Source organism: Suricata suricatta, chromosome 5 (genome assembly GCF_006229205.1).
Source record: "Suricata suricatta isolate VVHF042 chromosome 5, meerkat_22Aug2017_6uvM2_HiC, whole genome shotgun sequence".
In the NCBI taxonomy this organism is placed as follows: Eukaryota; Metazoa; Chordata; class Mammalia; order Carnivora; family Herpestidae; genus Suricata; species Suricata suricatta.
In genome coordinates, this window is record NC_043704.1 from 106,685,109 (window position 1) to 106,711,686 (window position 26,578).

Here is a 26,578-nt window from a genome sequence, read left to right on the forward strand (position 1 = left end):
AAACTTTTGAAAACAAAACAAAACCCTGATGAAGTCCAATCACTTTTCTTGTCCCTGTAAAGTTCCCAAAGTCAAGCTTAAGCAACTATGTACTGGCCCCTGGGGAAAAAATACGGGCACTCTTTCCCATGTCTTTCTATTTAGGTAAAAGAAAATATTTGGGTGGGATATAGGCCAAATGTTCTGTTCTCAGAAGGACCATAAGGCCTTGGGGGTGATTCATGAGTGTAATGAGACCTTTCTAAATTGGCAAGTACTTTATAATCAAATAATTTATTACACTAGTGACATGATTCATTTGGATAGAAGGTCCATCAACTTTTTTCTTTTCAAGAGGTTGCTATCAAGTGATAGGAAGTATCAATATGATGACTGTAAAAAGCAAAGGCCTATACAAATAGGCCCAATTGACTTTTGACAGAGGCGTAAGAGCAATTCAGTAGAAAAAGGATAAACTCTTCAACAAATGGTACTGGGAGCAGTTGGACATCCACAAGCAAAAACAAACAAAAACAAACAAACCCAGACTTAAACTTCATTATTTACACAAAAGATAAGTCAAAATGTATCACAGACCTAGATATAAACTATAAAAGTTCTAGCAAAAAACATACTAGAAAAGCTTCAAGACCTAGGGATAAGTGAAGAATTCTTAGAGCTGACACCAAAAAAGAAGGCCACAAAAGGAAAAATTAGTAGATTGGATGTCATCAACATTCAGAATTTTTTCTCCATAAAAGACCCTTTAAACAGGATATCAAAACAAATTATGGACTGGGAGGAAACATTTGCAAACCACATGTCCAAAAAAGGGTTTATCCCCAGAACATACAAAAAATGCTCAAAACTCAACAGTAAAAACATAAACACTTCAATTAGCAGGAGGACAAAACATATTAATAAATATTTCACTGAAGAAAATATACAGATGGCAAATAAGCACATGAAAATAAGTTCAACATCATTAACCATTAGGGAAATGCAGATTGAACCCATTAACTATTACTACACACATCCAACCAGCTAAATAAAAATACCAATAACACTACATGCTGGGAAGGGTTCAGGGAAACTAGATCGTTCACACATTGCTGATGGAAACATATATTGGAAAAGAGTATGGCAATTTCTTGTAAAACTATACATACCAAACCTACCATATGACATAGCAGGTGTCCTCTTGGATATTTCCCCCAGAGAAGTGAAATCTATGTTGACACAAAACAAGTATACACAAATGTCCATAACACGTTTATTCAGAATAGCCCCAAACTGGAAACAACCCCAATTTTCTACAATGGATGAATGGTTAAACTGTGGCATATCCACGCTATGGAAGAGTACTCAGCAATAAAAAGGAATGAACTACTGGTATAAGCAACAATTTGAATGGATCTCAAGGGAATTTGCTGAGTGAAAAGAAGCCAGATTACACATGTCAAATAGGACTCATTTTCCCCCTTTAACCCCCCACATCACAAACACTCCTTCCCAACTTCTCAATTTTCCTGTCAGGCCATCACTATTTATCTTGTTTCTTAATTGTTCAATATATGTCTTATCTTGCCAACTTTTCAGTAAGGTCCTTAAGAGCAAAAAAAAAAAAATCATCATACTATATGATTCCATTTATATCACACTCTTTAACTGATAGAATTACAGAGATGGATAACCAATTAGGGCATGCCAGGGGTTAGAGAAGTGGAAAAAGAGGGAGGTGTCTCGGTCTGTAAAAGGGTAGATGAGAAATCCTTGTGCTGGAATCGTTACGTGCCTTGATTATGGTGGTGGCCACGTTATTCTACAAGAGTGATAAAACGGAATGGAACTAACCCACACACACACTCACACACAAATGAGTGCATGCAAAGCCAGTGAAATCTGAGTTAGGTCAGTGGCTTGTATCATCATCAATTTCCTCATTGTAATATTAAACTATAGTTATGCAAGTTCTCATCGCTGGCAGTAACTGGATGAAGGGATTTCTTCATACTGTTCCTCGCAACTGCATGTGAAACAATAAATATCTCAAAAGAAAAAGTCAAAAAGAAAAGAAAAAGAGAAAGGTCTCCTCACATAAGGGTCCTTCCCCTTTGTGATTCCAGCTGTGTCTCTCCCCCCAGTGACAACTTCTGGACATAAATGGTTCACCCAATCCAACAGGTTTCCTACTCCCACTCACCCATCTGTGGATTTGCTCACATGGCCTCCCTCATCCCAAGTCCTATGAAAGCTCACGTCCTCTAGGAATTCTTGCCCAACGTCCTAGCCCCCCGTATATGACCATTTCTTGAAGTTCCTCTTGCAATTCACTTCTAAGGCACTCACTTGACACTTCTAAACTGTTTCCAAATATTTGTATAAACGACAATTTTTGTCCTATTTCTGTACCACCTTTACCATTATTTATTTGCTATTTGGAATTAACTTGCTTTTTTTAAACCTAAATGAATATAGTTAGTGTTATGAGCTGAATGTTTGTATCCCTCCCCAAAATTCCTATGTTGAAATCTAATCTCCAATGCAATGGCATTTGGAAGTGAGACCTTCGGGAGATAACTAGATCATGAAGGTGGAGCCCTTGTGAAGGGGATTAGTGCCTTTATAAGAGGCCAGAGAGCTAGCTAGCTTTCTTTCCACCATGTGAGGACACAGCAAAAGATGGCTCTCTATAAACCAGGAAGAGGATTCTCAACAAAACTCAACCATGCTGTCATCCTGGGCTTGGAGTTCCCAACCCCTAGAAAGTGTGAGAAATAAATGTTTGTTGCTAAAACCACATAGTCTGTAGTAACTTTCTATATTAGTTATTCATTATATTACTAGCATTACACATAGGAAACCTTTATCACTTGGAATAAAATAGAGCATAACCTATAGAAAATAAGTATAATAAAAATGAAGAATGTTATTAAATAGCAGCCAGACACTGTTGGTGCCCAAAGGTTCTGAGCCAGATTCCTACCTCTTTATGTTTTTTATTGCAGAAATTATAAAGTATTATTAGAGAGGTGTTTAGCACAAATATGAGAGTTTCTTTGTTCCTTTTTTTTGTTTTTTTTTTTTAAGGCAACCAGAGGAACTGACAGGAAATTGACCCAGGAATACACCACCTTTACAATGTGAATCAAAGTTAATGCTCCATCCGTGTCTTCTCCTTGTCTGTCAACGGTACTGTTACTTACTTTGGAAGACACAGTCTCTAAGACATTGTCCTAGAGTACCAGATATCTCCTCCTGCAAGGGCGCATCTCATGCTCCATCTAAACTATAAGCAATTTAAGGAAAGAGATGAACTGTATTTGGTATAAGTTTGTAACCTCCATAATAACTAGCATGGTATTTTTTGCTCAATCCACATTTCATAGATATTAATAGTTTGCTTGCTTGAATTTTTAACTCCCCAAAACTATCCTTGTCAATCTTTCCACTTTCAACCTAGCAGCCAAAGCTGAATCTCAAGGGAGAAAGAAGAGCTTAGAAAGAGGGAGTCAGAAAAGTTAGAAGAGGACACAAGCAGCAGGATGAAGTCAAGGAGAAACAGGCCTTCCCGGTAAAGTTGTACCTCCTGTTGCACCCCTTACACGAGCCCGTGGTTACATCTCACTTTGTGAGCTGTGGCAGCGGCTCCCCAGTGGGAGTGCCCAACGAGGAAGAAGCAGAGGTGAACTGAGAAAGCAGTCATGGAAAAGGAGACATGAGCCCTTTTCAACACACTCTTTTTCTGCCCTCTGAATATGGAGCCAAGCCCAGGAGAGGAGAGGAGGATGAGAAAGCCAAGATTTGTCTGAAATCAAAGTCTCATTTCATCAAGTTCTAAAAGCTGATCACTGTCATAAAAGGCCCCAGTTTGAAGGTGGGAAGTAGAAACTATATATATACATTTTTAAAGATTTTTTTAAAGTAATCTCTACACCCAACATGGGGCTCGAACTCTGATTCCCGAGATCAAGAGTTGCACACTCCACTGACTGATCCAGCCAGACGCTCCAAGTAAAAACTAGGTTTATGAGAGAAACATAAGCCCCTTTGGCTGTCGAAGCAAATCCTGTCAATGTACAAGACTGTAAGAAATGCCCCTGAGCAGCTGAGAGGGGAAGTTAATGTCCGCTTTGCTGTTTTTTCTGTGTCTCAGGAATGACTGTCATATACTGTCCAGAATCTTTAAGTATTATGCAACCCCAGTGTGGAAAAAAGTGACAAGACCACTGAGGACAGAGATGTTTCTGGTCACGTTCTGCTGATGGGGTGTTGAGACTCAGAAGCCACAAACAAAAGCTCACATAGCTCTGGGCGGCGAGCAGGCTTTGCCCACACCTGTTCCGCATCCATAGGTAATGGTGTGACCTTGGGCAAGCCTTGACCTCTCTGTCCCCTTAGTTTCTTTATTGGCTCAGACTTAGGTAATCTCTAAGATTCTTCTAGGTCTGGTATTCTGTGAGTCTTAAAAATTACTTGGGCTAGGGGGCACCTGGGTGGCTCAGTTAAGCACCCAACTTCAGCTCAAGTCATGATCTCACAGCTTGTGGGTTCGAGCCCTGCATCAGGCTCTGTGCTGACAGCTCAGAGCCTGGAGTCTGCTTCAGATTCTGAGTCTCCCTCTCTCTCTGCCTCTACCCTGCTTGCACTCCATCTCCACCCCCCTGGCCCCGCTCTCTCTTTCTTACTCAAAATTAAACATTTTTTAAAAATTAAAGATAGAAAAACTACTTGGGCTAGACATGCTACAGAGGCGAGGCCCCTGCCCATGTTGACTGGAGAGGCTTGGAGACAATGAATTATTAGCTAGTTCTCTGAGACTCCAAGCTCCAGGAGATTGCTGCTGTTATTCTTGGAATATACCAGTCACATATATAGCCTCCTTTTAAATTTTTCTTGGCTAAAGAGATGACCTGTTAAATACTATATCTTGGATTTATGGGCACATCACACTCATCTAAAAATTGTTTTGGCCTACAGTTGAAAACCGAGTCCAGAGCTGGTGGGCCTGGGACAAGAAGGCTGTGTTCCCGTGGCCGGGGTGACGGGGGGCTGGCTGGCTCTGCTCAGACGAGTTTGGACAACGGACACCAGACCACAGGTCAGAGCCTGTCTTTCGATTCCAGTTATTTATGGGAACTGCGGCTCTTGCTCCCGCTCCGGGGTCTGCCCGCCAGTGCTCCGCAGGCGACGCTGTGACAGGCCAGCAGTCACCTGACTGTGATGTCGGCCTCGTCCCGCTGGAAGTCATCACAGGGCTTTCCCCTCTTGTCACTGCCATCTTCTCTCCACCTTTGCAGAAGCACCTGGAGTCTAGGTGTGTGTACTGAGACCACAGTTAAATATGTGCCCGTCATATCAACACAACACGATGAAGAAAACGTCACCCCTGCCCTTGAGGAGCTCCCAGTAGGGGAAGGGGAGAGACCAGCAAAGCTTATAAAGCAGTGCGCAAGGAGCCTGGGCCAACCCCCTCACCATCTTTTAGACCAAAATATTCCTAATAATAGAAAATGGCAGCTTCGGTGGGATTGGGGAGGGAACACATGACGGTGTGAGGGATGATAGCATGGGACAATGGAAAACCCTGCCCAGCCAGCCTCAGCTCTGAAGGCAGGGTCTCCCCTCAGTCCCAGTCTCCTTTACGTCCTGTATATTACGAGCTTTCGCATTATAACATAAGGCAGCCCTTCCTCAACGTACAATCATATTTCTAATACATACAGAGGCACATACATTATACCTTTGCTTTATAAAACTGAAGCATATTTATGGGCGACCAGACCTACAAGCCTCTTCCTTGGCCTGTGAAGGGCCTGTGGGCAAGGCTGGCCCTTGGGATTTCACTGACATCCTGAATTTATCCCAAATGGACCCATATCCACAACCAGAAAGCAGCTTTGGGTAGAGTTTTGGCATTTGCAGGAAAAGCTCCCCTCATCAGCTTAGGGGTGACTATCTTGTTCTTTCTGCAAAAGGTCCCCCCAAAAATGCCAAAATGCGGCCTTTAGTCTGAGGCTAATGCAAAGGAAATGGCCAACAGGACCCAATGTGCAAAAGTGTGCTAGGTGGCCAGAAATCCTTTGAAAGATGGCTGTTAGGGGCACAGAGCACTTTGGAAAAGAGGCAGATGAGGAGGAAGGAAGCATGGGAGATGGGGCCTCAGTCCTATTATATATGCTTCTCACTCTCTTTTTAAAAAAGTTTACTTTTTAAGTAAAGGTTTGGAACCAGGACAGTATTGCGGTCCTAAGCTGTTGAGTCATTACTGAAGTAACGCTTTCAGGATGCTAAGAACATGCTCCTGCCTTATCCCAGTCTGCGTTGGCCTAACTTAGGAGAATTTCCATGGAGTGGGAGTGGAATGTAGTGGAAAGAGCATGGGCTATAAAACCAGAAAGACTTGGATTCGAATCCTACCCTTTATAGCACACTAGGAAATTGAGTATGGGAACTTTGAGTTCCAATTAATTCCTCTGGAAAATATACCTCTCCATATGACCTCATAAGGCTGTTGTGAAGATGAAAGAAAACACAGTGTTTGGTGTACTTGGCAGAGAATACACGGCTCAATAAATGGAGGTTATTGTTATGATACCTGAGCCATTACACAACTCCAAGGACTTTGGGCCTTGTAGTCAGTGTGGATGGTGCCCCCTAGTGTCCCACGGCAGCCAGAGCTCTAAGCGGTGGACCTAGTAAACAGAGCAAGCATTCATTTTCAGGGGACATCAATCAATGCGATGGGTTGCATGACTTCAAAATGATGTGAAGGCTTTAAATATATGACTTCTCCTTTTCTAAAGAGAAGTGAAATATTATCTGAGAGGGTTGATTTGCTCTTCATCTGGCAACAAATCTCTCCATCACCACTCCTTAAGCATCTACTCAGAAAGCAGACTTGAATGTTGCAGAGAATCCCACAACTCCGTGGTCACTGCTTGCTGCGCTCTGCTGCCAGCTCACCCATATTCCACACATTATCTTTTTGGGGTCTGGAACGTGTGAGAGACAAGGCTGGGAGTCTGGGACACAGAGTGGCACCCTGAAAAGTGAATCTCAGCTACAAAAGCAAGGCCTAAAAATGTATCGGTTCAGTTTTGTGATACAGTGCACTGCTGTGAGGCCTTATTGGCATCACTCCATCTGAACCAATCTACCTCTTATCATCTTCTTCTAGGTACTGAACAATAAGCTAAAAAATCTAGGATTCTAACTACAGCTCTAAGAAATCTTAGAAATCAACTGGTTCAGGGCACCTGGGGGGTGCTCAGCCGGGTAAGCATCCAATTCTGGATTTCAGTTCAGGTCATGAACCCAGGGTCATGAAATTGAGCCCTATGTGGGTCCCCATGCTGAGCATGGAGCCTGGTTAAGATTCTCCCTCTCCCTCGGCCCCTCCCTGGCTCACACTTGTCCCCATGTATAAGTGCATACTCTGCTCTCTCTCTCTTGTTTCCTCTCTCTCTCAAAAAAAAAGAAAAGAAAAGAAATCAACTGGTTCAATTCTTTTGTTTTATAAATAAGGAGAAAAACATCAAGACCAACTGGGCAACATTTAGAATCAGTTTTTGTAAGGATTTCCAGGAGCATGGGCTTAGAGGTAGACAGATGTAAATCCTTGCCTGATAATACGCTACTGTGTAAATGTGAGTGTCTCTGAGTTTTAATTTCTTCCTCAGAAAAATAGGGAAAACAATAATACCTCCACAAGGTCAGCTAAATCAGTTTATGTTTTTAAAAAAATTTTTTACTGTTTATTTTTAAGAGAGAGAGAGAGAGAGAGAGACAGAGTGTACGCAGGGGAGGGACAGAGAGAGGGAGACAAAGAATCTGAAACAAGCTCCAGGCTCTGAGTTGTCACCACAGAGCCTGATGTGGGGCTCAAACCCACCAATCATGAGCTCATGATCTGAGCCAGAGTCGGGGTTCAACTGACTGAGCCACCCAGGTAGCTTATATTTTATACATTTTAAATCTCCAAATATACTGCACTGCCTTTTGCAGTGGCATTTCACCATATAATTGTGAACATTTAATCATTGACCAAAGTTCCAAGGAATACTGTTGAAAACACGATCCATTGGAAAGCCCTCCGTGTATTTCTACCGTGGAAGACAAATGAATAGCTTCACTTTGCTTACTTTGTTTGTGATAGAATGTTCTGTCTGCAGGGAAATTTATAGAACCTAGAGTACAAGCATCCCATCCACATTTTGAAAAATTGTGTTCTACATGGTTTGCTTTTCTAAAATCTCTAAGGACTATTCCAAGACTCCAACGTGAATCAATTTTAGCATTTGGCATTTTCCCAAACAGATTCAAATGCTAGCTCAAATAAAGTAACAACTGAATTTTTTAGAGGTCACCTTTTTAGCATCCTTGCTAGATAGATCACAACCAAGAATAAACAAATGAACAAATAAGACATCACAAAGCCCAAGTCCCAAACCTCCTGGGAGGGTACCTCAATTTATAAACCATTTAGTCTGTCTTGGTCATAATTCAAGCATGACAGAACTTCTTATTTCCCACTCCTCAGTAGAGTAAAGGTAGCAAATGAGATGAAAAAGCTATTAGAGAGGCAGGTATATTGACAGCAGCAAGAAAAATTTACAGCCAGGCAAGGAATGGAGGGGGTGAGATACAGAAGACAAAATTTAAAAATAAAATAGCAAAATGTAGCCTCTGATATTCAAGGCAAAGAGTTCTATATTCCTTAATAGTCCCCAAGGACAGTTTAACATAGCACAATAGCTGACATTTATGAAGATAAACTAGAGTTGTCAAGTTGTTTCTGCAGGTTTAAAAAGTTAAAATAGAGCCTTGACACTGAAATTAGAAAGTTTGAGGTGCCAGGAAAATCGCTTGAGCGACAATTTCCATTCTCTGACAGTGTCAGATGAGCAAGGCCTAATTGTGACTAATTTCTGCATTTAGAAACATTGTCTTGCCCCTTCTCACAAACTTCTCTCCATCACTAGCAACTTGGTGGTTTAGCTGATGATTACCCTAAGAAAAGATCAACTTTGTTCTTGAGCTAGACCCTGCATTTCTTCCCCTGTCCCTTTCTCCCTTCCTCCTTGCTGGCTCATGGTCTTGTAAGCTCCTGCACTTCCTGGTAAAAGTCCACTTGAAATGGTGCATCTTGAATTTATTTTTTCCTGACATTTCTCTTCCTTGTCTCCCTACCTCCAGGCAGAACCAACTACTCCTTTATTTCCATTGCACTCCATTCCTACTTCTCATATCACACCAATAAAACTGTATTGTGGTCTTGTCTTTCCTGAAAAAACTCCAAGATTATTTAGAACAAGGACCCTATCTTATGTACCCCCCCCCATCCTCAGAATTGAACAGAACATATGATCAAACCTCTTGAATGAATTTCTGCTTAATTTTAAGTTTGTTTGTTAGGAACTCTTTCAATATTACATAAACAGTAATATAAGAGCATTCTTAAATTCTGAATATTGACTTCATTGGAAATTCATTTAACTGAAAATACATTTAAAAAACACATTTCAACTTGATACTTCTTTGCCATTTCTTTTGGATAAATGACCATCTGGAACCTAAAGTATTATAAACAGATTTAAGCATTTAATATTTTGTTCAACAAGCAACTGGTGTTTGGAGAGTCACATCATTCAAATTACTACGCTTGGAGACCGGAAGACCTGATCTTTCTCACGCATCCCACTTAAGGAATTGTTTACCCTGACTATCGCCTCCTTCGTCCCAGAGGTAATTAAATAATTCAACAGCCCTTTTGGACAGCTTGTTTTATACTTAATGTTTATTGCTGTAATCAAATTAAATATGAAGATTAGGCTACAGAATACACTTTGGACTTTGATTTTTTTAAGTGAACCATTATAAATGGTTCACTATTTATAATACAAATTATATTTGTAATTTAAAAAAGATATCTTAAATACAAACCCAAATTTTCTTAACCAGTTTTTCCTCAAATTCCTTACCATTCCACACAGAAATATGCATGTACCTTGTTTGAGACTATTGTTGAGCCAGGGAAGGAATGCCAGAACATCGTAAATGATAGGCCATCTTATTTAATAATATTACATTCAAAAACCATATTGGATCCTGCGGCTGAGAACAGAGTGACCAACTAGTCTGCCGTCAACACTCCTGTAGGTGCATTCTAGAAAAGCATGAGTGATCATTGAATGAACATGCTGTCATAGAAACTCTTCTTAAAAACACACCTGATCCGTTCTGAAATAACAGATGAAACTAATGAGCTCTCTTGGCTCTCAACAAGTGCTCTCTGACTTCTGTTTCCATGTGCCTGATCCTGCCTCATGAGCTATCAGCATGTGTCTGTGGCACCAGCGTCTTTGGCTGTTGCCATGGGAAGAGATGACCCTACTGCACTGCAGCAACCCCGTCTCACAGCCCAGTGGAGGAGGAATAAAACATGAGCTGCAGGGAAGCTCCCGGCTCACCCACCCATCAGTGGCCTAAGGGGCAATAAGACAAACTCGAGAGGTTCAAACCGAGAGCTGAGCACTCACAGTTTGACGTAAGCTAGGCTGTGTTTCAAGTCCTTGCCAAGCTGATATCAGATCACCATCTAAAGGTTTGAGGGATGGTAGGTTTCTCAGTAAAACAGAAAAGTAAGTTCCAAGTAGAGAAGCCAAGAGAAATTGACCCATCATGTGGCTGTTGCCAGGTGGGTGCACTCGGCTTTGAACAAAGAGAATGACGAGGGTAAAGGAATGCCTTCATCTCTCCTGTTACAGGAAAAGACTCTGCCTTAGCACCTCCTTTACTCTGCTCTGACGATGCTTTGTGGCAGAGTCTGGGCAGCTGTTCATCATGCCCGTTTCTTTCTTCCTAGGCATGCATTTGGACCCCATTTCCTCTCTTGAAGTTCAGAATGGTCATGTGACTGAGTGCCAATCAATGTCACTTCTGCCTACAGGGCCACTTACAGGCCTGGGCCATAAAGTATCCTTCATGGGAACCTCCAAACTCTCTTCTGTCTGCTGGATGTGAGTTCTCAGCCACTAGTCAGCTTAGAAAACAAAAGTGAAGATGACAGAACTTTCATCAGCCTGGATTTCACCTGATTGAACAGTCCTACTCTTGACTGGACTCCCATGAGTAAGTCATAAACTTTCTTAGGTCAAGTCACTGAAGTTTCAGGATTTAGCAGCAAGAATGTCCTTTAGTACAATCAATGGACTCTATTTAGTGAAGAACATTCGCTTATAGCCTAATCATAATAAACATTCAAAAACTCTTCCTACATTGGGAGCCAGAATCAGATAACTGGTCTGGAGCTCAGCTTAATTTCCTGATGACTGAAGAAATATTTGGCAAGTGTCTGTTTACAGTTAGGTTGTGATGTGTGCACCAAGGCACACAAAACTCCCAACCTCTCTTGCCTTGGGATGGAGACTTTTCTCCCAAACTGGAAGACTTGACACCCGATGACATTTTATGTACCTCAAGAGGCTGTTGTGGGGAGAAAACATGGCTTCAATCATCACCTCCAGACAGAGGTGAGCAAGTGCTTCTCAAAACTACGCTGTGTCCTCCCACAGAGCAAAAAAGCACATAATACAACAGCAAAAATCTCTGGCAGCACATTAGCACTTGCCATTTAGTGACAACCACGAGCCAAAACTGGAAAGTCAAGGCAGCTGTTGCTGTGTAATGTTTGCATCCACTCGGCATTCATGTGAGAGGGAGATGGCCAAAGACCCCAACTTAAACCGAAGATCTGAAATTCAGCTAAATTCATCTAATAGAGGATGCCATGTGAGGGCTTCCAGAGCCCCTACTCTTACACAGCTTTTGATGGAAATAACTTCCATGGAGAGAAGCCTGAATATATATTGAAATGCACAGTCCACTGTATCATATAGCCTTTTGCTCTCCATCTGAGTGGCTTTTTCCCCATCCAAGCTGCTCTCCAGCTTCCTCCAGCCCTTTGCTAGACACATGTGAGGCCAAACTCAAGGACCTCAAACAGGGAGAAGAAGCTGTGACTCCCACATCCCGCATTCAGGAACCTTATACTGTGATGGAAAGTGAAAGGTAAAATTACTCAAGCAACATCTCAGAAGCAATCTATAATCAAGCCAAACGAGGGAAAGGGACTGTTCTGTGGGTTAAGAGGTGACATCTGCAGTCCAACTACCCAGGTTCAAGTTCTGGCTCTGTCGCTTACCTGAGTTGGACCTAGGGCAGGATTTTTTTTGTAAGCCTTCCTCCCATAAAGTAGAGTTAACAAAAATAGCCATCTAGTAGATTCTTGGTAGGGATTAGTTTGAATGGTCAAAGGAAAGTAGCCAGTAGATAATAAAGATTCAATAAGCACTTGCTGATATCAAGAAACAAGGCAGGGGGCACCTGAGTGGCTCAGCTGGTTGAATGTCTGACGTCGGCTCAGGTCATGATCTCACGGTTCGTGAGTGTGAGCCCTGCATCAGGCTCACTTCTGTCAGCACAGAGCCTGCTTTGGATCCTCTGTCCCCTTCTCACCACACATCCCCCATGTGTGCTCTCTCAAAAAATAAATAAACATTAAAAAAAAAATAAGACGAATGTCCTGGCCTTTGTCAATGTATCCAAGAAACCCTGTCCAGGATGTGGGAAAGGAATATGGCTGTATTTAACCCTATGTTTACTAGAAAAGCAGATTCGAGTTAATCATTTTCTTAAGCCATGCTCTAGACTGAATTACTGCCAACATCTCAGAACAGAAGGTAATAGAAATAATACAATAGCAATACAATAGGTAGGTAATAGTTTATCAAAGAACATTTTCACCTGTACACTTTCATCTAATCTTTAAAATTGTAGATGATAACTCAGATGGTTTTATTTCCACCCTATAGATGGAGAAATTAAAGCTCAGAAAGAAGAGATGATTCCTGAAATTCACACAACCACTCCACAAAAGAGCCAGAATTTAAACCCAGCCCTCTCTATTCTAGAGAAAAGGGGCCAATCTACCGTGCATGGAGAAAGCACATGTCAGGCAGACATTCGATCCTTGTTAATCAGAAAAGATTTTAAATGAGGGTGTAAATGAAAATCTTAGAACAACAGTTCTAAGTGAAGCAAGGAGGGAAGCAGCAAGTCAAGATTGTTCTCTTAGGCCTGGGGAATTTTCCCAGGCTGGGGAGCTCAGGAAAGGAGTCCAACAAAAAGAAGAGTATGGGGATAAAATAACAGAAGGCCCTGGAAGGGGGGACTGGTAACAATAGCATTTGCTGAAGGGCTTTCTGATGTGCTCACCACTGTGCTAAAACTTTTATAGACATCCTCCCACTCACTCCTCCCAACTCTATGAATGCGCAGTATTGTTATTCGCATTTACAAAGGAGGACACTGAGGTCAGGCTCATGTAGAGGATGTGTGGTGGAATCAGGATTCAGACCTAGGTTGGCCTGACATCAGAGCTTTTGTTAGGCTGCCCACAGTTTATATAGTCCCTGAGGCTCACAGAGAAGGCAAGATACACAACGTCTCTCATTGACTGATGCCAGCCGATGAGTAAGGGCAAATGTAAGAAATTAATCAATAAAACTGTGTAAAATAAAATTAATCTGTATAAAATGAAACCAAGCCAGAAAACTTGGGCTAAATTTTAAAATCACGGCATGATGTTACCCCAACACGTGAGAAGCAGAATATACAGTATGTAGAGACAGCCAGGAATAGGAAGGCTGACCTTAGACAGGGAGCAGCGTAACAATGGCTCAAACAGGTAAGCTGGAATAGAGGTGAGCCTACCCACCAACGAGACAGTCCAGGGAATATGCTACCCCCTTCATGGGAAAGAAGAAAAATAATCAACAACAGAGAGGAAGTGAATAAGCAGAGCCATACTCTTCACCTCTGAGGACTTTGGGTTAAAAATCCATGGGGCTATTGTATGAATTAAATGGAATGATATAGCTATGATGTGTTATAGGTGCTTGATAAATATGAAGGAGAGAAAATAAATAGTCCTTTGTGTACCATGTTCAGAATTTTTGTCAGATCTGAGTTCCACTTCTACTCATATTCAGAGAATACTTTGTTTTAAGTTGACTCACTTATTTTAAAACTTAGCCTACGGGCACCTGGGTGGCTTTGTCAGTTAACTGTCTGACTCTTGGTTTTGGCTCAAGTCATGATCTCATGGTTCATGAGTTCAACCCCATGTCAGGCTCTGTGCTGACAGTACAGAGTGGCTTGGGGTTCTTTATCTCCCTCTCTCTCTTGGCCCCTCTCCTGTTCTTACACTCTCTCTTTCAAAATAAGTAAATTAAAAAAAAAACAAAAAAAATTTAGCCTTGTCCTCTGCCCTAACAGCCATGAATTGGTAGTTTTCTTCCCAATATTCATGAAAATAAACATAAAACCATTAGCACAGAAGATAATGCATGTGAAAGCATTTCATAAACAGGGACATGAAAGATTGAAGGTATTTATGTAACTCTGCCTCCTCCTATTAAAGAAAACTTTAGTGGCATCTGGTTGGCTCAGTCAGTAGAGCATGTGACTCCTGATCTCAGGGTTGTGAGTTTGAGTCCCACATCAGGTATAGAGATTACTTACTTAGAAATAAAGTCCTTTAAAAAAAATAATAAAACTTTAAAAAAACATATCTAGCAATGGTCAACCAATCACTAAAATAATTCACTTTAAAAATCAGAGAATGTTCTACTGCTCCTACACTTCAAAAGAAAGCATCAACATATTTCCTTTTCCTTGCAAGACAATACAATGGCACAATCTCCGTGAAGGTCAGTGAGCAGGAAATTAAATTCTACCCCTTTACTCTGGATTATGATACCATTACGCGAAGTAGGCTGAGAGCTCAAAAGACCCTGAGAGATCATTTCTAGTCTAGTCTTCTCATATTACAGAGGACACACTGAGTTGTAGAGAATTTTAAAAACTTACTACAATCACAGGGCAAAATGGGATTCAAATCATGGATGAAATTCCTCAACCAACACTGCTGCCATTACGTGAGCTGATCCCCAGGAAGGGCAGAAGGCTTCAGAGGACCCAGGGCTTCTGTGTTCTCCCTAATCCATTAACATCCAGTTAGGAAAGAAACATGTGGGCAAGTTAAAAGACCAAGACATAGGGGTGCCTGGGTGGCTCAGTCGGTAGAGTGTCTGGCTTCGGCTCAGGTCATGATCTCACGGTTTGTGGGTTTGAGCCCCGCGTTGGGCTCTGTGCTGACAGCTAGCTCAGAGCCTGGAGCCTGCTTCGGATTCTATGTCTCCCTCTCTCCCTGAGCCTCCTCTGCTCCTGCTGTCTCTCTCTGCCCCTAAAATAAATAAAGATAGTAAAAAAAAAAAGTAAAATAAAAATAATAAATAAATAAAAGACCAAGACATAGACACTGCCTTCATCATGTCCGCAATCCTTCAGAATGAATTGGACACATGCAAACATCAACCAAAACTAAGAAACTGCCTTGATTTTCCAAAGTAACCCAAAAAGCAGTCACAGGGATGTAGAATGAAATAAACCCCTGTGTATCTGGCTACTACTGTGGAGATTGGTGTGCCTGCCCTGGGGTGGCTACTTCCAACTCACCACCCTGGGGGTACAGCTGCACAGGGTACTGATTGCCTCATGGCCCTTACATCAAAGGACATCATCCTCACCTTTAGAAATGGTGGCAAACCCACCCTTCCCCAAGGGCTGCTGCTGGGATGCCAGGAACTTTCTCTAATTAATCAAATGCTTGTCTTATTGAGGCTCACCCTCCCACTCATCCAGGCATTCAATAGTCTAAGATTTGCACTAACATACAAAACAACAGAACAAAGAGCTAGGAAGCAGTCTTTCTAGCCCATCGTCTAATTAAGCTACACAAAAACACCTTCATGTTCTGACATGTCTCGAAACGTACTTCTAGGTGACTTCTCATATAATCGTCGCATGCTTGCTCTAAGAAACATGTATCACCTCTTAGAAAAGAGCTTAGTCTCTAATAACCAAAGAATCTAATCAATGGTATTTTCTAACAAAAAAAGTATTGGCCTAAAAATTTAGTTATTCCATTGTAGCGCATTTCTCTCTCTATATATTCTGTCCCTGATATCATTTTACTGGTGTTGCCCACTGTGCTCTAGGTCAGTAGAGGAGGAGTAGGGGGCAGGGCCCAAAACTGATTGAGTGTCCAGTCTTCACCAGATGTTTTACATAATTTCATGGAGTTTGCACAACAGTCTTCTCAACTAGGTATTCTTATACCCATTGGCAGAATCAGAGTGGAGTTAGTACACTCCAGAAATGGGAGGCATCCCTAATAATAGATCTAGTAATAGTCTCATAATAAAAACAAGAGCATGGAGTATATGTCAGGAACTGTTAAGGATTTTCATATAACACTACACTTACTAGGTACTAGACCGCATGTGCTTTCTTTATCAAAAAGTCATTTTATCCGCATAATAACTGCACAGAATTGGTATTCTCATTATCCACCTTTACCAGCTGAAGAAACTATGTCACACGGCTGATCAGTGGCACAGCCAGGGCTTGAACCCAACAACCTTAACCCCTTAACCAACTGTGTCAGGCAAGGGGTCTTCTCAGAGCCTCTGGTCAGTAGGCAATCCTAATGGAATGCAGCCTGCAGACCACAGGACTCCAGAGGCATGTTCTTCACCACCAGGCTCCACCAACACTTCCCTTTGCTAAAGCTAACACCTGCATTTAGTGCCCTTGACCTGTCTTCTTCCTCTCTGGGGACATGCCTTCAATTACCTGCATTACATACTTGATCTCTGCCCTGAACTTTTCCTTTCTGCCACAAAAACATCTGCAGACCAGCTTTCTCCTACACGCTTCTCCCTGAACCCTGCTTCAGACTTCAAATATCATCCTCTCTCTTCTTCTCTATTGCCCCTTCTTGAGCATAGGCTACACACACTGCCTCTCCTCCATGTCTAGTCTCTGCATAACTCTCAAGTCTCTGAAAATGGTCTCCCCTTCTTCATTCTCCTGGCCACACTCCCAGCTCCAGCCTGCAAGAACGTCTCCAGGACACCTGTGGGAGCCTCATGAACAAAAGCAGCTCTCCATTTCCATTTCACACTTTCATACTTCTGTGCCCTTGCTCACACTCTTCCCTCCACATGTATTGCCTTCCCCAGCCCGACCTCCTCTTTGCTCAAGTCCTGCTTGCCTTCCACATCCAGATCCAAGCACTTAGCGGGAAGCACTCACTCCTTCTGAGCTTTCTGACCTTCATGATCCCTCAAGAATCTTGAAGACAGGAGTCTTATCTAATTCATCTTTGTGTCAGCTACAGGGTCTTGTACAAAGAGGATGCTCAATCAGTGGTTGTTGAATGCTCATTCACTGATGTCAGGCTTGATTCTCAACTCCAGATCTCCCTGCATAAACTCAACCCAGAGGTTATGAAGCTCATGGATGACCTGCTGCCCCATTGGCAGGAACTGACTCCACCAAAACTCGCCTTGGAGAACTACCTGTCCTCACATAGAACCACATCTGATCCTCTGGAAGCAGGCAGAAGTAAATGATTTCTAGGAAGTCAAGGAATTTCGAGAGCAGAAAGAGGAGATACTAGAAATGTGGCTCAGTGTAACTGTCTGGTTAAAAAGAAACATTTATTAAAATGCTAGAAATCACTGTTGAAATGCTACAGCTAAATGTTCATTTGCATGTTGACTTGCCCCACTATAGGTTCCCAATCATTTCAATTTAATAGGTTCAGTCAGCTATGGTTTGGAATGTTAATACTGTATTTAAAAGTACTTAAAAGCTTTTTGTATTCTATCCCCAAGTCATTTTTCCCCAGGAGGATGTTGACTATGAATCCCCAAAAAGCTTCTATTAAGAGCACACAGTGGTGTCCCATAAATATTAATTGAACACGACAGGATACTCAGCTGTCAGGTGTTAGGTGAAGTGCACATTTTTGCCAGATATGTTAAGAGTCACTCCATCCTTAATTACCTTCATAAGCTTTCAACACACCATGCACAATATGGCGTCACATCGCAATCTTTTAGAGAATTTGAAAACAAAATGTATTATTCTTTTTAAATCACTTGTGCATTATCTCATTTAATTTTTACCAACTGTCCTTTATAATACTATTAGTCCTCTTTTGCAGTCCAAGAAATTGAGACTCAAAAAAGTTTATTAATTTACCCAACACTTTGTTTAACTATAAAGCTCAGTGCTGTAGGATAGGGATTAAAGAGTGCACCTGTTGTGATGAGCACAGAGTATTGCACAGAATTGTTGAAGCACCATGTTGTACATCTGAAACTAATATAGCACTGTATGTAAATTACACTGGAATCTGAAAAACTTAATTTAAAAAACCCTCAATGTTATGGATGCCATATAAACACTATGTATATAGAGAAAGCAATGAAAGGTATCCCCAAATATTGCTGGTAGCAGAGCACACTGAGAAAATGTTTTTAAAAAGTAATTGTATGTTATGCATAAGAATAAATATGTATCTGTGTGTATATGCATATGTAATAAAATATATATAATATTCAGCCATTAATTATACTCTAGAAAGAGAGTCTAAGAAAATAACCAGAGATATATTTTTAAATATGATATAAAGACATTAATTGTAATATTTTTATAATAATGATAAGTAGTAAACAAAATAAGAATAGCTAAGCAATAATATAAAAAGATATAATCCTTAGAAAGAAATTTTTAAGTTGTCTTTAAGATAATAAAATGGAGTGGCATACTATTAAGTGAAAAAAAAAAAAGGTAGATAACAGAATATATAGTATGATTCCAATTCAAAAGGTTGCGGGAAAGCACATGAATTACTAGCAGTAATGAGATCTTTCTTCTTTATATGCTTTTGTTTTCAAATTTTTCTATCAAGTTTGGATGCTATTTTTGTAATCTGAAAGAAAATGCTATTTAAAAATAATAAATTCTTAAAAAAACGTATCTACAGTTACACAAGAACTTAAAGGCAACTTTTTGCCTCCAATCTCAGACCCTGGCCCCTGCACCACTCTCTCTCACTATGCTGAGGAATGAGCCCAATGTATAAGATACACCAGCATCACAGGGTGATCAGTCAACTCTGTAAAACAGCCAATCAGTACAAAGCAATTATATTAGATTGTTTCATATGTAGTTCTATGTAGACACAGACCCCCTCCCCAGAAAGGGGGTCAGAACCATTTCCACAAAACTAATGTGCGTTCTCTGCCCTGCTTCCTGCAATTTTATTTCTTAAATATACCAGGACTGCTGGACCCCTTTCAATCTCTAATGCTTTCTTCCAGTCATTTAATACTACTCTTTTTTCAAATATAGGTTATTACTGAATCCGACGATAAGACAATTCTCAAATCCCTTATGAACTAGAATTAACCTGCTGTAAAATATTTTCACCCCATCCTCTCAGAAAGGAAATTAGAGTTAGAGCCCTCTAGCATTTTCCTATTGATGGCCATTAACCAACAACCCATAAAATTCTTGCCCATAGCAAATGTGTAATATCTTCAAGGACTCTTCAGTGCATTTCATATTCTGTCTTATGAGTAAGGTTTCACATATGAATACATTTGTTCTTATTTTAATCATATTTATATTCTACATACAGGTCTTTAATGGAATTATCACTCTTGGGCTTTGCTTTTTGTCTATAAATGAAAGAAAAACAGATGGCTTGGGGGAGTGCACATTCTACTACTTACATTACTATTTAAGGGGATTATACCATCAGTCATGGTCATTATCCCAATGATCTCAAGGACTCGACTGAGGTAGGCAGTCGCAACACTGTGGTATAAAAAGGAAAGGAGCTGACGATAAGACCTCTTTTTCTGAGAAATGCACATATAGAGCTCTGAAATAAATCTAATTTATAAATGGACTTAGTTCCAACTGCACACACTAGTCTCCTCCTAGAAATGATCATGTTGCAAAAATAAAGGGGGAGGAGACATTTTTTGATGTTTTTGATGGTGTAACATAGACATGATTTTCACTGTTCTTGAACATCTCACTAAACAAAGGACACCCAAAGTTACTGCAAATCAATGATTAATAACACTGCCCCACAGATTACCATGGCAACCATTAATTCTGGGTCATGTCTTCTGACTACAGGACAAGTTGGTATTGTTTGAGTAAAGCAAAAAAAAAAAAAAGAGTAGATACTTGTTTCTTCCCAAAAGTTGCTAGCTAAACCTGGTTACCTTAATGAATATTCCCCTCTGACCTAATAAATGTTATTCCATCATCAGATAACAGAGTGGGAATTTTATGATCATAAAACAGAACATAAAACCAAATCATAAAATTCCTGTGTATGACTCCTTTAAGGAAAGCTTCTGGTCTCCAATAAGTAAAAGAATGTGTTACGGAAGGAAATCATTATTAGGGCTTTCCTTTGCCACTTAACTCTCTTTCCAGAAGCTCATTAATGATAGCTTTAAGATTTATAGATGTGAAGTCCAACACTGACAGATTGTTCAAGCTTTCTCTGACTTGAGGCCATTCTCCTGGGTCCTTCTTCCATGTACCCCAAATGCAAGCACGACAGCCTACAAGAGCTTCAGATAAATCACTCTGGCCATAAATAGTAAATGTATTTCACAGAACATTTCTAGAAACCTTATCTTGTTCTATCTTTTAAATGTTGATTTTTAAATAGTGGCTTAGATTTGGAAATATCTATTTTATTCCTGCCTTGAAAGGGAACGAGAAAAGGGAAAACTGGCATTTTGAAGTCTGTACTCCAACAAGTGTTCAGGCTACAGGCGTCAATTGCTAAATCAATTGATTTCATGGCTAAATAAACTTTCCTATAGTGTCCTTTTAGAATTAGAAATACGAAAATAGGGACAGCTCAGAGCACACTGGGATGCTTTGGAAAATAGATTACACTCCAGAATGCCCCCACTCCCACACAGTCTCTACAAAAGAAGTTTTATATACTTTGACCATTTCTAATCAATTTCATTTCTAATTAATTTTTATTACCATTTCATGAAAATGGTTATTTCAGGCTTTATTTTCACAATAATTTTCCTTGCAAAATTATCTTTTCCCTAAGAGATTTTTTGGTAGCAACTATAGGGAATAAGCGCTCTTAAATTTCAGGGCTCAGAATACTTTTACTCAGTGCATTTTGCCTTATAACATTGAGATTTGTGAAATTATTTCTGTTCTGCAGTATTCGAAGCAGAGGCTAAGAACAGAAAGTAAATCTATAGAGATTTGTCCTACATTTCCCTACTTTTTTGGAATGTGCCCTTTGTCCTGATGCTGTCTTCCATACTGGGACAAGGGGCTCAGACCCCCATATTGGGGTCAGCATGTTCTACTCTGCACCCCAATTGCCAGACTAAGCCTTCATTCAACAAAGTCACACTACTCAGCTGTACACTTTTCAAACAAGCAAAACACATTTCCCTCCATCCCCAAATTCTCAAGGCAAAGGAAGTGCAAAAAGATTGCTAAGTCTTTTTTGTTGCTCTTGTGGAAAGGGGCATTTTCCTACAATTTTTGAGCTCCTCTGATTTTCACTTTAAAGAAATCTGAATGCCAAACCCTCTGTTCCTTGCAGCTCTTGAGGGTCTATGGCCTCCTTACAAAGGGCGTCTTCGGAATAGCAATCCAGGGAGCATTTTTCGCCATTTTCACCAAGTTCCTGCTCTTTGTGGTTCCGGCATTTGGAAGTGTCAATCATCATGAAACAATTAGAGCTATTAAGATCTCCAGCAGCACGGAAAAGAAAAAGAAATCCGGCAGCCACTCCGAAGAGTGGAGTCTCCCAAAGCAGGCGCGGAGCCAGGCAGGGGCTTACCTGTGGGGCATGCCCGTGGTGTGGGCCGTCGTGTGCTCGCTGGACAGGTCGTAGAGTTTTAGGTACCAGTTCATCTCCACTTCGCGCACCAGGGCCAGCTGCCGAGCCCTGAGCTGGGTTTGCCCCGTGGGGCTGAGGCTGCGGTCTTTCCCATTTTCTGCGGCTTTCTTGGGAGATTTGTCTTTGCCCCCTGTGGAAAGGCCAGATTGTTTCCTGAACTTGGTATTCTCTTCTGAGATCTGACTCCCAGCTGCCCCGGTCCGGGCTGCCAGCATCCTGGAGCTTCGTGTCTGTCTTTCAGAGACGACTCTAAGTCACTGTGATCAAAGTAATTTGAATTGATTTTTCTGCTTGTCTCCCTGGTCCTGCCTGTCCTCCCCCATCCCCTTAACCTTATCCTGCCGCAAAGCTGTAATTGAGCCAGGACTGTGGCTGGGGGATGAAAGGCTATCTCTAACTTTCCTGAGGAAGAGCCAGCAGCCACTACCTGTGCTAGCTGGGAACATGGAAAGTTAAAAAACAAAAACAAACAAACAAACAAACAAAAACCCTAGCAACTTTGTAATGCTGACGCTGTTACAGTGCTGTTTCTTTTTCAAAGTTTGGACTTGATTCACTTTAAAAATACTGAACCTTAAGATCATTAAGGCAGGTAAATTGTATTTGGTCATTACGTTACAGTTATATTTTAAAAAAGACATCTAGAAGTTCATTAGCCATTCTTAATTAGAGTCCTTTTAGAGTTTTAAACATTTTAATGTAGATTTCTTCAAACAAGTTTAACAATATCAATGCAAGGGGAGGATCGTTCCTTTTGTGTAAGCCTTAAAATAATATTTATAACTTCTCTCATGATCCTGTGGGAAGGGGGGGTGCTTTTTGAATGCAAGGGAGCCACATAACATGTCAAACGTTCCTTCATTCCTAAGGCCAGGTAAGACCACCATGACCGCTTCAGTAACGGACCCTCTCCATACTTCTGAGGGATGGAAGGCCTGGGAATCACGTTACAATTAAATAAACTGAAGCTAAAGTCACAGTAACCAAACTAGTAGGCTGAAAGGACGTGGTAAGAGCCAGTGTGTGCGGATGTAGGTGTGAGGGTATATGTGCGCAGGGCCCGTGAAAACCAGCCCTGAAGATGGAAAGAAACTTCGGTTAATGGCCCTTGTGCTCGAGACCCATGGGACTGACCCACACATGCCCACCGATCAGTCCTAACTTAAGGGACGGTGATGTCAGTGCCCACCTACGTGTCTATCACAAAGGTGTTTGATGAGCCACCAAGCCCGGGCATCCTCCCCAACCAACCTCGGTTCTTCCTGTATCAACGGCTCAGGGTCATAGCAACGATGGTATCCAACAGACTTCTCAAAGTGTGGACGCTGAAGACAGTCTCCCTAGTTTGATATTGTTGGTCATTTGTCAGTTGGGGACTCTGGAGTGGAACTGGGGAGAGGGAACTATGTTCATTCAGCCAAAGTGCTTCCCTCTTCCCTTGGTTTGCTTTCTTAGGACACAGTGCCATTGCGTTAAGGTTCTCTGCTGTTAAGTCAGACTGCTTGGGGTTGAAGCCTAACTCCATCACTTACCCGCTCTCTGAACTTAGGCAAATTACTTAACCCCACTGTCTTTCACTTTCCTAATCTATAAAGACAGAAATAATTATCTGCCTGTGGCAGTTTTAAAACATAGCCCTCATTCTTTTTTATGGATGAATAATATTTCAGAGTTTGTACATACCACATTTTCTTTCTCCATTCATCCATCAATGGACACAGGTTGTTTCCGTATCTTGGCTATTGTAAATAATGCTGCAGTGAACATGGGGTGCAGGTATCTGTTCAAGCTAATGTTTTCGTTTTCTTTGAGTTAATAACTGGAAGCAGGATTGCTAGGTCATTTGGGAGTTCTAGGTTAACGTTTTAGGAAATAAATTAAGTGTCTGCCAATGGATAAATAAGAAATTGTGATTGTATACACACAGAGACACATACACAACAGAAGATTATTCAGCTATAAAAAAGAACGCTTGCAATTTGTGACAACATAGGTGGACCCCCAGAGCATTATGCTAAGTAAAATAAAATCAGGCAGAGAAAGACAAATACCATATTATTTCTCTTATATGTGGAACAAAAAGAAAAAAAAGGAAAGAAAAAGAAAACTCATAGATACAGAGATCAGATTGGTGCTTGCCAGAGGCAGAGTGGTGGGGAGGGAGGAATAAATTGTTTTTTTAATGCAATCTATATTTTTTAGCCTATGTGTGTGTGTATCTGTATCTGTATAAATCTTGGATTCAGTCTTTTATTTATTCATTATAATTTTTGAAGTTCTACCTAGGAGGTCCCCAATAGTAAGCTAAGCACTATACAGCATTAAAGGAGAATAAACAAGGCTGAACATTACAGTAGTGACCTAGGGAACATTCACATGCTAATTTAAAACAAAAGGAAGCCATGTAGTTTAAGGAAGGACACTGCAATACAATAGCAAGTGTATACCATAGAGATTTCCCCAGTCCTTCTCCAAAAAGGCTTTTCTCAGGTCACACACACACACACACACACACACACACACACACACACACACATACACACACACACACTGAAGTTTTATATATATACATAGAAGGGGTTTTTAAATTTTTTTTAATGTTTTATTTATTTTTGAGAGAGAGAGAGAGACAGTGTGAGCAGAGGAGGGTCAGAGAGAGCAGGAAACACTGAATTTGAAGACAGGCTCCAGGCTCTGAGCTAGCTGTCAGCATAGAGCCCAATGCGGGGCTGGACCCCACAAACCATGAGATCATGACCTGAGCTGAAGTCAGACGCTTAACCGACTGAGCTACCCAGGCGCCCCTATACAAAGAAGTTTTTGAGAGAAGGAATGAAGAAAAGAAGAAAGAAAGGGAGGGAGGAAAGGAGAAAAACCAAAATGAGTAGGGCTGAGTCAGGGAGGGAAAATCAGGCATAGCCTGGACACAGGCTAAAGCTGGTGTCCACAGGCAGTCAAGAAAGGAAGATGATGGCACTCCAGGGGCACAAAAGAAAAAGAGAAACAAAACAAAATAAAATGAAAAGACAAAAAGGAGACAAACCTCAAGCAGAATGAAGACAAAAGTCTTAATTAAGGGGGAAATGCATATTAAAAATTAGAAACAAAAATAAATATAACTACAGACATAGCAGTATTTAAAATTAACAAGAAAAACAGAAAAACACATGGCCCTCAAATTCTTTGACTCTCCTTTCATTGACAGGTGGGATGTATTGTCCTTCCCTTGACTCTGGGTGGGCTTCTGATTGTTTTGATCAGTAAAATACACCAGAAGTGATGCGGTGTCAGAAAGGCCATATGGCTTTCACGCACCACTGTTGGGAAGGAACCTTGAGACGGCCGCGGGGGAGAGTCAGTGCAGGTGCTCTGGTCAGTAGCGCCCGCTGAGCTCCCAGACAACAGTCAACATCGACTGCCAACCCTGTGAGCAAGCCAGCGTGGTCCTTCAGACGACCACAATCCCAGCCACCGTCAGACTGCAGCTGCATGAGACACCCCGAGTGAGAACAGCTCACCCGAGCCCATCCCAAATTCCCAACCTCCACAGCTGTGAGATAAGTGATTGCTTTATTACCTCCATTAAGGTTTAAGCTTATTTACTGTGCAGCAATAGTAACCAGAATATTACTCATACTCTTAAGATAAACATTTCACAAAATATGTGTGAAACTTAGAAAAGTGTCTAGCATATGTAAACATTTACTGAATATTAATACTTATTCTCCAGGTTAGATACTATTACGGCACTCGAATTCAAACTTTCTGCTTATGTTTCCCTTTTAAAGATTTGAAAAACTATCAACTTAAGCATTTTTAAATATATAATATTTGTCATCATAAAGTGAATTAGTGGCAAAGGATGCCTTGTCCAGCATATAAGGATTGCTGTTTTAAAAATAAAGTTGTTACACCACTATCTCCAATGTATCCAGTGGAATTTAAATCCCGTGGCTATTTGATATCTATCACCAAACATTTAAAAAATTCATGAACACACTCTTCTTTAGCAACTGGAAATTCTACATTCTTCCTTTTTCTCCCTGAACCTATTTTTCTAGTCCATTTCTCACTCAGAATTTTATTCTAATATAAAATATTTGCATGCTTGAAAATATTTTACAGATGATACTATCAAAGAATTCTGCAAGAAAAATATAAAGAAAAATGTTTTAAAATTTTTTAATGTTTATAATTTTAGATAGAGAGTGAGCCGGGGTGGGGGAGGAGAAAGAGAGAGAGAGACATGGAATCCAAAGAAGGCTCCAGGTTCTGAGCTGTCAGGACAGAGCCCGATTCAAAGCTCCAACCCATAAACTGTGAGATCATGACCTAAGTTGACTGCTTAACGACTGAGCCACCCAGGTGCCCCTAAATTTTTATTTTTTGTATCCATAAGACAATGCATGTTATAAAATGTCCTAGGAATTAAATTATCATGACAATTATTATTAGACATAACTGATCAAAATTAGATGTTTCAAATTCTGAAAAATTATTGCTTAGCATAAGAAGTAAAATTTTATTTAAAATGTATCTTCATTTTTTCTATTTTTAAATTTTATTTATTTAAGTAATCTGTATACCAAACATGGGGCTCAAACTCCTGAGTCCAAGATCAAGCATTGCATGTTCCTCCAAGTGAACCAGCCAGGTGCCCCGGAAATGTATCTTTTCAGGACATGGATGGTGTTGAGATTTTTTTTT

General features: G+C 40.8%; 1 protein-coding gene across 2 annotated transcripts in view; it reads right to left on the bottom strand.

Annotated features, from left to right (window-relative positions):
* Positions 1 to 26,578, bottom strand: part of KCNAB1 (potassium voltage-gated channel subfamily A member regulatory beta subunit 1) — a 452,797-nt gene that overhangs the window by 378,917 nt on the left and 47,302 nt on the right. Inside the window, exon 2 of one of the 2 annotated variants that reach the window (XM_029940002.1) lies at positions 21,812 to 22,001. In XM_029940002.1, the coding sequence (XP_029795862.1) occupies positions 21,812 to 21,885 (74 nt within the window). In that variant the 5' untranslated portion in view covers positions 21,886 to 22,001. Of the gene's footprint in view, positions 1 to 21,811; positions 22,108 to 26,578 lie in introns of those variants that run through there. The other variant, XM_029939999.1, reaches the window with a different exon arrangement.